General features: G+C 35.2%; 1 protein-coding gene across 2 annotated transcripts in view; it reads right to left on the reverse strand.

Annotated features, from left to right (window-relative positions):
- Nucleotides 1–774: 774 nt before the first annotated feature.
- Nucleotides 775–13,596, reverse strand: part of PAWR (pro-apoptotic WT1 regulator) — a 68,694-nt gene continuing 55,872 nt past the window's right edge. The window contains exons 4-6 of one of the 2 annotated variants that reach the window (XM_085568766.1): nucleotides 9,201–9,348; nucleotides 7,684–7,879; nucleotides 775–3,367 (exon numbers count right to left, since the gene is read on the reverse strand). In XM_085568766.1, the coding sequence (XP_085424892.1) occupies nucleotides 3,357–3,367; nucleotides 7,684–7,879; nucleotides 9,201–9,348 (355 nt within the window). In that variant the 3' untranslated portion in view covers nucleotides 775–3,356. The remainder of the gene's footprint in view (nucleotides 3,368–7,683; nucleotides 7,880–9,200; nucleotides 9,349–13,596) is intronic. The other variant, XM_021528064.3, reaches the window with a different exon arrangement.

The following is a 13,596-nucleotide window of genomic DNA, read 5'->3' on the forward strand; positions in this document are numbered from 1 at the left end:
GCACTTGTGTACTTGGAGCTATAACTTCCCACCAAGACTGAGGAACCTAAAATGCCAAAGCCATAAACTGAAGAAATGCATAGTTTTGTATTTTAAAACAAAACTAAAAGACACCATGTTTTCATAAATGCAGTCATCCTTACCCAAATTCACCTAACATTTTAATTTTACTAAGTGCAAATGCACTTCATGGATAATCTCTTATCCATAAAGTAACCATGGTGATGAATGCATGGTTGCTTATGGTATTTATGTTTACATTCTTTTAAAACAACATTACCAGCTTTATGATAAAATGTGCTATAGTTATCATCTCCCTGATATTTACTGATTATTAATTTGTTCTCTTTATGTGCAGTTTGCAGCTATGAGTGAAACGGAGATTGCCCTTAACAAGTCTGCTTGTGTGAGAGAACAGAACATGTACTTTTATAGAGCTTTAGAAGTTAAATTAATTCACTTTCTGTAGAAACAGCACTGTAACATTCTTGCTTTCCTTGGGAAGGGTTATATTTCTGCTTTGAAGGAGGAGAAAAGATAATTTCTATCTAATTGATGGAAGGATAATCACTATTACCTGAAGCAAAAAAGTATAGTGTAAATATACAGATTTTTCTCATGTGTGTCTGTGTATGCATACAAACTTGAAAACTCCAACGTGAATGCCAAACTAATTTTAGCAGTTCAGACTGGGAGCTTTATACTACAGAGGACAAGTCCAGTTAGAATTTTAGAGACAGTAATAATTCTCCTTTAAGGACAATAAGCACTCAGTCTGGATTAAAAAGAATTGTGTTTTATTTGAACAAAGGCAAACAATCTTTATTATAAAACATGTATCTTTCACCTGCAGTAGAAGAATTTAAAAATCATTTTTATAATCTGGTAACAAGCATCACCACTACTAGTCAATGTTCAAAACTAAAATGGATATTCAGCTACTCACAGCTTAACAATGTTTAAACTTTTTAAACACATAAAATGGGTATTTTCTAAAAATCACTCTGCATTATGATTATGAGACTGTTTTCAGAGGAAAACTCAACTACCACAAGTTTTCCAGAGCAGAAAAATCACAACTAGCCCTGAACAAGAACAGTTACATTAGAAACCCAGAAATTCTGCCAAATACTTCTGTCAGTTTTATGTACAAGTTAAAAAAAATTCTAATTCCAGCATTAGTGCCACCAAGCAGAGGTAATATGAAGACAAGTAACTCTTGCTTATGTTCTTTGTTGCTGTTTTTCTTTGGTTTAAAATGTACATGAAACACATTTTATGAAACATCTCAATTGCTACTTCATATTGTTATTTGTGTGTACTGCAGTATGCTTAACATTATTATATTATACACTTAATAATGCTTCAATATGTTTGACATCCCATGCAGCACACGGGTACGTGTGTTTCCTACCTAGTACATAGAGAAGGAAATCAGATGTTCTTCCAGAGAAAGTTTCATATTTAGTCCAAAGGCATACATCTCAACTGACTTTATTATGTCTTCAAATGTTCAATTTCATGGAACTTATAAATTAAGGGACTTCTTATTGTCTCAATAATATCATAAGCAATACTCATTGATGTACATTGTAATTCAAAGGGCTTATACCATTTAACCCCCTGAGAAAAGGTTTTTGATGGTGTTCCATGAAATCTCATCCACTGTGGAGGAAAAGACTGAGGCATCCTGGACTGTAAATGTCTTGAAAAACACTTTAAAGCTTTGACAAATTTTTCCTTATCAGAATGCACATATGCAAAATAATCTATCCTATATCCAAAACAATCCAAATGTAACAATAGCTGGAATTATAAATTTAAGAAACACTGTCATTAAATGCACATTATGAAAACAACTGGCATATCTGAAAAAGCAACTGTCATCTATATTTCACATATATATATATATATATATTAATATATATATATATTAATATATATATACTGTTATATTAAAGTTGCTTTTAAGTTTTAAGGTAACCAGAACTATATGTGTGTAACTTTCTGACACCAAAATTGTCCATAAAAAGCCTGGACTCTTTGAAATGTTTTAATTTTTAGTGTCTTTCCTCAAAGGGTATATACATTTAATCTGACCAGGAATGAAAAATGTGCTGTACATAAAGTACAAATAAGTTTTAGTCTAAATGTTAACTGAAGTCTGTGATCAAAGTCTTAAGGAAAATTTTGTCAGCTACAGAAAAATCTGCACACAGTCATAATTGGAGATTACACCATCTAACAGGCACTTTTTAAACAACTTGTTAGTTTAAAATCAAGGATAAAAATGGGGTTTGTATACCATTTTATTTTTCAAAAAGGCACGAATCACTAGTATGCCCCTCTACTTCATCACATTAAAAAAAAATTCACTCAGCATTAAAAAAAAAATCAAAAAACTTGTATGGGTTATGATCACTACAAATTTTAAGATGACAACAAGAAGTGTCTTTGCTAAAATGAAAGCTCCAGGCTTTGTTTGAATTCTCAACACAGCAAACTGTCTGATTGCAAACTTGCATTTCATTGCTAAAGCAAAAGCATAAAATAAACAGCAGTGCACAACTTCAATGTGATTCTAAGAACTTATTCATGCTGATACCAGAGGTGATTTATTTGGCTTTGTGGTGTTTTGCATTTGTTTGTTTTGTTGTTTTTTAGTAAAACCTTCCCCTTCTGATAGAATACTGTTAAACACAGAAAAAAAATTGCTACTCTACTATTGTCAATCTTTCAGACACAGTAAAAAACCTCAACATACAAGAGCTCTAGAGCAAGTCATCAATCTGCAAAATGTTATACATCAGTAATAAGGCATCCACTTTACAGCTATTTGAACAAAAAAGGAAGCATTTCTCAAAATACATATTTTGAATCTGTGTAAACAAGGCTTATATGTATTGCTTCCATTCATTTCAAAAATATACACCCACATGGACTGAAAGTGATCTTGATGCTATGAATTTTAGATTACTGTACTTTATCCAGCTGTAATCTGAAGATACAAAATCCAAATCTTTCTGAACTTAAAATTTTGAAATATGTCAAAAAATTTAATCATGCTTATGTGAAAAGAAAGCTAAAAATACACCTCAAATTTTATGCCATTTCATTGAATGAAGGAGAAAGCACTATGAAAATAAACATTCATCTGGTTTCCTAACAATAAATACAAAGACACTTATTATAAGATACTGCAACACAGGAATATTACTATATTGACCTTAGTGTTCAATCAGTAGTTTTTTTAATCTTTCCTCATTGACATCTGAATCTTCTACCTTGTCAACTGTCCAACAACTTTTAAGAGGGTTTTGTTTTCTTGCTTCAATTGTTCATTTTCGTCTTCTATATCATCTAGATCCTGTACAAGAAAAAAAGAAAAATAAACACTTCTTAGGATGGAAATATAAACTCTCAATTAGTAGCAGCAGAAATTTAGTATCTTAGCTGTGAAATTAGGAAGCTGGAATAGGGAAGAATTAGTGTCACAGTAGAATCTTAGAACTGTTAAACCAGCCTGTTTGAAACTGTTACTACAATTACAAAATATTAATATTAAATTCCTAAGCACCTTAAATAGAAACATGTTCAAATTAAAGCTACAGCAGGAATTAATGCATAAAAAAACCAAAACAGAATAGAGGTGATTATTTTCCTGGCATATACAGAGACTGTATTGATCAGCTCCTATTCCTGCTTCCCCGATTGCTTGCCTGCAACTATGGCTCTCGTGTATACACCTCACTGATTATTACTGCAAGAAGACTTATTTTGTGTATTAAGTATCAAAATTTTCAGAAAAAGACATGTCAGTCCACTTTTTTTCTGTGAAAAAAATAATAAAAATGGACTTCATACCTTCTGTCTGAAGTGCTACTGGAAGAACAGACAGTGTGCACACAGTAGTAATGGGTGCTCAAAATAGATTGCTTTCAGAATGTTTGAAAATGTGTTTGACACACACAAATTTTTGTGTCTTTTCCACTAATTACCATTTTTATCCAGTTCCCATTTCACTTCTTCACTCCTAACAAGTTTTTTCAAGCCTCTGAAGTGAAAACCAGCAATAATGATTGCTTAATACAAACATTACTACAATAAATATAATTTTTGTGTACAAAAGCCACATGCAAGAAACAGAATGTGAACTAGAGAAGAATAAAGAAACAGAAGAATGATGTCAAGGACAGGATTTTAAAGAGAAAAATGAAAGGTGGGCAAAGGAAAACGAACCAGAATTCTCACTGGAGAACCTATGTGTTTTTTGATTCAAGTCTGCCAAACTGTCCTCTTGCCTTAAGTAGTAAAAAGATTTTCTCTCTCTTGGCCCTTTAAGTCGTTATGCATTATGTGACATACAAAGCCCAGGTTCTTGTATCTTGTTCAGTGAGGTCATTCCAGAAGGGCACAACAGAGATCATCTGTTCAATCAGTATAATGGTTTTTAAAAGCCTCTTCAGTTTGCCAAGCTAAAATCCACACCTCAATACCTTTGCAATCCCTTTATTGTTTTCTAGAGTGGAATCAAGAAATCACTAGCAGAAATTCCTCTTTGCCTCACAGAAGTAAAGCTGTATCACAGTATGAATCAATTCCAGGAAAAGCATTTGAACATTCCAATGTAACGGATACAAGTGACTTAAATATCTAAACAGGGTAAGCTTTGGTGGATAGATACTATAAATACAATTTAGGATAAACAAATACACTTTATAATCTCTTTTGTGTAATTTAGATTAATAATCAGATGGAAGGGACAACACATTTTCAATAAAATTATTTCTCTTTAGTTTGGAAAATATAAAACTTGTTGATTGAGCTATTGGATACCTCAATTAAAACTTAACTAAAAACCTCCTGTTTAAAATTCTAGTATAATGGACTCAAAATAAAGTATTATAAGTTTGTGAAATGTTTATGCTGCAAAAATAACATTCCAAAAATTACTACATGTAAAAGTTTCTTGAATATAAGCCAGGAAAAATAACTGCTGCACTTTAAGTATCTACAGAAACAATGGGCTGAGAGATGGAGGGGATTCTGCAACTCTGAAATTTCAAGTTTCTTATTCAAAATTACAATACTAATTTATTCTTATTAGCAAAAAAAGATGCAATAGCAGGAAAGCTTTAACTTCACATGCCAAAATAACTGATAACTACACAATTGACACTAATTGGGACTGTAAATCCTCACTGACAAGACTCTCTCCAAACACACTTTTAACTACACTGGCATCTTAGTAAGGTCAAAGATGACTAAGCATAAACTAATTGACAGCTGAACTTTGCCTACAAAGTATTCAAATATTTTGGGATGCCTTTCCTTTCAGACATTTAACATACTTTTAACATCTAATATACTGGAATGAGAAAATGTTGTTTATAGGAGAAAGCCTTTTCTACTACTCAGTATAAATGCAGATCATATTCTTTAAGTATCTCTGTGATGTACTGACTGATCTCAGCAGAATTATAATGTCGCATTAAATAAATAGGCTCACTTAAAATGAGAAAAATTCTACTCATGATTCTTGGAAAAAGTTTTTCAAATGCAACATGAAGTCTTTGCCAATCAGGCATGCATCTGTGGTAATGAACTGACTAAAACTTCTAGAAAGAGCATTTTGCCAAATATGGACTGAGCAGTCAAAAAAATACACACCAAAACAGCCTTTTAAGAAGTTATCTAGGGTATCTGACATGGTATTCTTCCCGTATCTGTGCATCTTAACATCCAATAACTGTATATGTTGATGAAAAGAAAAGCTGGAGGAAAACCATGAATGTGTAGATGGTCAAATTTAGAGACTCCTATTTAGGCTGCCTACCAGCAAAACTATTTCAGTTGATCTTTGCATAGACTCACTAAATAAAGTTCAGTCCTTAGGACATCCTTTTATCTGAACATAAGGCTGAAGATGGCAGCTGTTCTTCCATGAAAAGCATCCAATCCTGGTGCTAGGCCTACAGAGGAACACTCCATCAGATGGATGCCTGAGTGCTGGCTCTCATGTTCTCAGTTATGATAATAAACCTGAAGCAAATACAACTGCCATATTAACTTCTTTAATCTTCTATCATGAAAATCATGTGATATTTCTGCAGCTTTTCTTAATTTTTGAACCCTTTTCCCTTTCTGAATCCACATGGATAGCCAATATAGAAGCAATCATAAATTCAAGAGTTAATAACAGGAAAGTAAAATTGTATTTGTGTTAATGGAAGCATCACTTGAGAAATGAGTTCAAGACATATAACTACACTGGTCATAAAATCAAAAGGCACCTATTTCATCCTTAAGAAAAGCCCAAGAGACACAGACATAAACATCTTGCATGCTATTGAGCAAACACAATATTAAAGGTATGAAAAGTGCTGACCTGATAGACCAAAAAATCCCTTCTCTTCTGTGTTTAAAAGTATCTACCTAGGGAGCACCAATAAGATGGCTTTGTAGATCTCATGGAAAGGTAAAATTTTAGTCAATATATAACAAAGTTGCTTTTGAAATTACTTGATTCAGTTTATGTTTTCTTCCGTACTACAAGCAGAAGTTGCCCTTGGACTTAACACAGGCAATGCACAGACAGTGCCTAACTTTACCATGGATGTTCAAAGACAGTTTCTAATCCATCCTCTTGATGGATTTCATTTAGGACATCATACTTCAAGTAGCCAAAACAAGTAACACTGCTTGTGGAACATGAAACCTCTCAAAAAGTTGTGGTCCTAAGCCCCAAGATTCAGTCATTTACATTATTTTGATTTTTTCTTTCTGACCTTTGAGTCAGGAAGTCAGACGTGACCAACAGTATTAAATAGCTTTGCCATCCATTATGCAGAAGGATTGAACACCTGCCTCAACTGTAATAAGGCAAATAAGCTTAGAGGAGACAGATTCTTTGCAGAATGAAAGAACTGCATGAAGAGCAATGCCTCAGTTGAAATACAAATCTCTCTAAAACAGATACCACCTCAATTATCTTACAGATTAACTTCCAACTTTGTCCATATAAAAATCTAAATATGTGTTTCAGAACAATCTCATCTCTTACTTTTCTAGGTTAGTTTTCAAACTTCTGAATGCAGTCCTCCTTTGCTATTAATGAAGAGCTGCAAAATGTAGGTCTGACACTCTTCATGCAGTTACTGCCTCCCTTCAGTGATGGATTCACCAGAATCCTATCTGCATGGAGCAGAAGAGAGGCATGTATCTCTAGTACATCAGGACTCCACACCTCAGCTTGGAAGAGCAGGATGAGGTCATAATCCACCCTATGAAAGAACTCCTGTTTGCCCTTAAAACTGGTGCAACTTTTTTACCAGCTTTAAAACTTGCCATCTTGTCCCATTTCCAAGCATGTCTCACTCTTCTACCCCTCCTCTTCTGCCCTCACACCTTGCCTGGTGACGTTACCTCATGTCTCCTGCCCTCTGTCTTATTCTACCTTTACTTGGGATCAACAATAAAGAGTATGAGAATATCTATCAAAATATAAAGAGCTTTAGGTTTTTTAACCTTATTTTATAAACACTTAACAAGGAATTGACCAGACTTAGGGAAGTTAATCATAACAAATACAAGTCACCTTAGAAAAAAAAAATACAACTTACTGACATACCTCTTGAAAAGCTACACAAATACAAAAAACCCCTCAATTAATTATTTTCTGACCTTGCCTGGACGCGGTGCCTGAAGAATACAACAAAGAGTGCAGAACTTTTATTTCCTCTTTATAGAGCCATGTAAGAAAGTATTTGCTTACTCTATTTAATAAATCAATTTCTTCTTTCAGCTTTCCAATTAGTTCCTCTTTGTCCTGTGCCATCTTCATTAATCTTGCATTTTCCTGTCTTTCTTTTGCAAGTTCCTATAACCAGAATACAGAATGAAGTTGGAAATGTAAATTCTTGTTTTAAGAGACAGTTTTAAGTTAATACCATCTAAAAAACAAAAAAGAAAGAAGAACACACAGACATTTATCTATAATTCCTTTCCTACAGCACGTCAAACCCACATCTTCAAATCCTTTTACATTTCAAGGAGCTAACGAATCACATCTAAGAATATTTTACCAACAGCAAAACTCTTTGGTATCTGATTCAAGTGATAGTGTTTTAATTTAAATTTAACTTGAGCATGAACACAGAATTGGACAGGGGCCCAAAACAGAAGAAATAAATGTGAAGTATCAGCTTCCTAATTGTTGTTGGTTGGATTTTCTGTTGTTGGCTTTTTATAATATCATTAACAAGAAATTAAGACTCTTAAATCTGTGGGCTTGAATGTGAGAAAGAATGAAAATGTTCATTAGGAAAGAAGGTGCTTAAATCTTCTTCTATTTATTTTTTTACTGGCAATTAAAGTATTTCAGAAAGAAGCTGATTTAGAAGGGATGATTGTGGTATACTTTAGTCAAATGAAGGTTCCTCAAGTCTTAAATCAAAAATAATAATTTCTACAAAATAGTTGTTATTTTCCCTCTTTCCAAGAATAGACCTATTCAAATTGCGTTTACTTAGTAGCTTTCACTCACACGAATCAAGAATATTTGGTAGGTTACCCACAAAATAATCCACTTCAGAGGAAGACAGAGAAGCCAGTAATAGATTACACAGATGACATTATTTAGCAAAATACTGGCTTAAGTGAAAAGCTCAGCTTCAATATTACTGCATTTTCCCAAAACCATTTTTATTAAATCAGTGTGAAACAATGAAAACCATTTTAAATACGTATTTCAGTGTTTACAGCTCTAACAAACAACTAGATAGCAATTAAATTTTACAATATTTCAGTATACTAAAAAAATCAAAGCCAACAAGTAGATCAGAAACTGGCTGGTAACCTTGTGAACAGCCAGTGACCTCCTTCCCCCAAGATATTTGCTCTGTGCTGGTGTGTCACGAGGTGCATAAGAGTAACATACAGAGCACTGCTGGCACTCTAAGTGTATTATCTTTGCCTTAACTATTTCTCACTTATATACCAAACGAAAACTAAACATCTGTGATGTGAAAGTTCACATTCCTCTCAGTCAGTCTGATTCTTTATATGTTTTCATAGCCATAACTATCTATACTTCAAGCATTTTGCATAATGTCTATGTATTTCACCTGCAAATTTCCCCATGGAGTTTCAAAAGTCCTTTACTTCAGATGTATGCCATAGAAAGGTTAGTTTGTACTTACCCTTTCAAGTTCCTCAATCCTCTTTTCCAAAGTGTTACTTGGTAGAGAACTGCCAGAAGAATTTGCATCTCTGCTGTATCTGCCGTAAGCTGTTCTCTCTGTTCGGGAATATCTATTTGGAGCATCGTCGTCTGGTGCATTAGCTGTACTGTGAAAGGCAGAGCAAAGCAGACACCTATTTACACATTTGACTAAATGGAAATGAGAGCAGTCACAGAAGAGCTTTCCAAAGCAGTCAGTAGGTCAGTGTAATAAACTGCAGAGAATGTATTTCACAGCTCTTGTGTGGCTGAGAACTCACGAAATGCACTGCCTCAGGGATTCAAATACTTGAATAATGTAGCTTTCATCACATGGGTAATACACTATAACCACATACTTACCCTATTTTTCAAGTTTCATTAACTATGCACATTAAAAACCAAGCTAAATTACTTTATTTCAAGAACTAAAGTGCCACCACAGAGTTTAAACCCAGCATCTTTCTAACTAGATGAAAACATAAGGGATGAAAACACAAGTACATGTCCAAAACATAAGACGAAAATTTACTAACTTCTTGGGAACTATGGATTTGGCCTGTAAGGGAATGGAAAGTAAACTGAAGTGAGAAAGTGATGTGACCCAACAAACCGATTTTATGCCATCTCCAGACATTTCACTTCAGAACTTTGGTACAGAGGAGTTTATCAGAGAGATGCTGGTTGGTAGATGCTCACTCCTTAAGTAGTCCTACGGAGTTTTTTTTTTTGTTTTAGATTATATGTCTATTTATTAAAAATCAGTCACGGAATTAACAGATAAGCACTGCAAGTGCACATAAGCTAGTTTTTTAAAAAAGCATGCAGGTTTTCCATTACTACTGGTATGTACAAAACCAGTACTAGTTCAAAAATATGTATGACAAGTCAAGCATTTTCAGTCACAAAACTAACAGCGTCCTTCCCATAGCCACTTTCTTCCTAACAGTAACGTTACTTACCTTCAATGAAGATTCTAATGAATAACTAAGAATAACAGAACAGAGAGCCCTGAGAGCAGGCGAAGAGACTTTCCCTCTCCAATTCAGCAAAATTACACTTCTTAGACCTAGAATATACAGACAAACTGCCAAGACAAAACCAAAAAATGGAGATACTCAAAAACCACCTGGTGATGGTCCTCAATAATCAGCTTTAGGTGGCCCTGCTTGAGCAGGGGACTGGACAAGATTTCCCCCAGAGGTCCCTTCCAGCATGAACCAGCCTGTGACTCTGCAAAATCACACAGCTGAAGTATATATACACTGATATTCTAGAACACTTAGGAAAAGAATGAAAAGCATTATGAGCATCCCTACATAATTTTCTTCAAAACACAGAAGAGTATATGATTAATGTGTTCATTTAACCATTTTACATTTCATAACTGTAGAAAACCCCTGCTGACAATGTGCAGACTTAGATGGATACAGTGCAAATCAAAAGCAGGAGTATCTGGTGAAGAAATGTCTTTTCATGGATATAAATATTTTTTTGCTCCAGTATGTGTGAAGTTTCCAAGACACACTGACACAATTGTAAGGAATTTTGTAGCTTAATGTTATTACCATATTTAGCTCTGTTTATTCTTCATCCAGAAGATTTTTTTATAAAACATTTCTAGGACCGGATATGCATGTTGCAACACAAGACAAATATTTAAACTTAACTCTATAAATTCTAGGTTATTGAGTTTCCTAAAAGACATGTAGTTTGGTGCTGTTTATATCTCAAGGAGAGACCACACAAAAAATCTAAATTTTTCATAATTTAAAAATGAATACTTTTGCCACCATACTGGAGTATTTAAACTCAGCTCCAGTGAGTGATATTGACAGAAGCTCCCACACAAAGATTAGAAGAAAGAATACCTGGACAGGAAGGGTTTCATTAATAAAGAAAATGCTTTCATTTTCAGGTTTTTTTTCCTGAAACTGACACTTGAATTTCCTCACCTATTCCACTGGGCAGCAGACCCTACTGAACACATTCCTTCTCATTGTAGGAAAGTACAAAGAACGTGTCACAGAGGCTTCTAGGAAATGAGATTTAAAAAAAAACATTTAAGGGGGCATCATCCATAACCTAACATAAGGAATATGACAGATAAAAAGTTAATTATTTTGGTTGTTATAACCAAAGGCTAGTACACAGCAATGACAAAAAAAAAGTACTACCGATGACACAACAGAAACATCTTTTACAAAGAATGGAACTTAAGTCGTCAGATGCAATATCACTTCATGAGTGTTAAATGAGAAAGAGTCACAGAACCAGAATATTGAATTGGAGGGGACCCATCAGGATCATTTAAGCCCAGCTGCTGGCCCTAGATACCCCAAGAGTCACATGTGCTTGAGAGCACTGTTCAAACACTTCTTGAACTCAAGACAGGCTTGGTGCTGTGACCACTGCCCTGAGAAACCTATTCCAGTGACCAGCCACTCTCTGGCTGGAAAACTTCTTGATATCCAACCTAAACCTCTCCTGACTCAGCTTTATGTCCCTCCCTTGAGTCCTGTCATGGATCACAAGTGTCAAGACACCTGCACCTGCCCCTCCTCTTTCCCTCACAAGGAAGCTGTAATGCAATGAGGCCTCCCCTCAGTCTCCCCTGCTCCAGGCTGAACAGACCAAGTGACCTCAGCCATTTCTCATAGGACTCCTGCTCCAGTCCCTTCACCATCCTTGTTGCTTTCTTCTGGATGTTTTCTAAGAGCTTAATGTCTCTTTTATGTTGTGGCACACAAAACTGCCCCCAGCACTCGAGGTGAGGCTGCCACAGCCCAGAGCACAGTGGGACAATCCCCTCCCTTGCCTGGCTGGCCATGCTGTGCCTGATGCCCCTCAGGATCCTTTCCACAATGGTGACTAGAAAAACAGTACCACTGAACTCCGGTATCTCTTTACTAAGAGGAAACATCTATGATCCACCCCCAATGAAGACATTGTCTATAGAAGTATACATGTAGATTATGTTTATATATAAAAATACACAAATATAAATATATTTTACAAGGTTTCTTTTCTGGCTATACTTAAAAACAATATAGCAAAATCAGTTTTACTCCTCTTACAGAGAAACAGATATTCTGGTTTGATGTTCCTAGTTATTTTCTGATAAGTAGGAATGATGTTCCTAGTTATTTTCTTTACAATAAAATCAGTTATTTATACAGGGACAGGTTTAAAAGCATTATTACAGGAAGGTCAAATATCTCTTGTTCCTTCCAATGCTTCTTTGATTCTCTCAATGTCTTTACGAAGCACTGTCCAAATTGCCATTTCATCCAGTGAAAATCACCCTGTCCAAACTGTATTTCATCTGCAACAGGTTTGTTTTTTTTGGTTTTTTTTATGCCAGAATCTTATAACTATACCTGATTTGGAAACCTCTAGTTATTTATGTCACTGCAATACAGTCAGCTGCTAACAGCTTCTCTGGAAGAACAGGGCAACTTGGCTTTCTGTTACTTCAGACCACTCAAACCAAATCTGTGGCTTTCAGAGCTGAGCTAAGGAAAGGCAGTCTTACCTTTTCTACAGCTGCATTCCCTAGGCTCCTCTACTTCTCCTGCTTCTGGGCTTCAGGTGAATGGGAAACTACTCAAACTACAATGCAGCAATCGAGCAGCCAAGCAAAAGAAAGCCATCAACTTGCAGCCACAGTAGGTCCCTGAAGCAGTACCTTGTCCTGCTGCTCGAGCACTGGCACAAGGGGCAGTGAGGAACTCTGGCCAGAACTTATAGACCATCAAAACATTTTGTAGAAATAAACCCTATGTGTTTATGTCATCTCATAACATCAGCAGCATCTCAAGAAGGGCTACAAAAGTCAAGAAAAACTTCTTAAGTGACCCTTTTCTAAAATAAAATGCTCCTATCTGCAAAGCAGTGGTCCTAAGGTAACAAGCTAGATGAGACAATGCTTCCAAAGCCAGCCCTCACTGCGAAACTCCTAAACACAGGCAAGTCTGGGCACAGCATTATGCAACAGCATTTTCAGCTGTGGTTTTTTTTAATTACTGAGAACAAGATTAGTATGATGGAAAGTAAACTGTTATAGATTAAGTTTTATAATTATCTAAAAACGCTGAGCAAGGCAAATTCAGCAGGTATTTCCTTCAGAGCCCCTCCAATGAGTGATCTGAAGCACCTTCTTTTTTTATGGTTTTTCAACTCTTACATGAATGATAAGCTCAAGTATGATGGAGTATTTTACAATTAGTGCTATATAGCCTCTACCTCTAGGGTTCCATGTTAATGTGCTGTACTATCCTGAAAGAGGGGGCAAAAATCCTCTCTGACATTTTGACTGGAAGCCATATAACCATACATACTGTAATCATTTCCACTAGTAAACAAACTTAAAAGGG

Source organism: Lonchura striata, chromosome 1A, assembly GCF_050655825.1.
Source record: "Lonchura striata isolate lonStrDom1 chromosome 1A, ASM5065582v1, whole genome shotgun sequence".
NCBI lineage: Eukaryota > Metazoa > Chordata > Aves > Passeriformes > Estrildidae > Lonchura > Lonchura striata.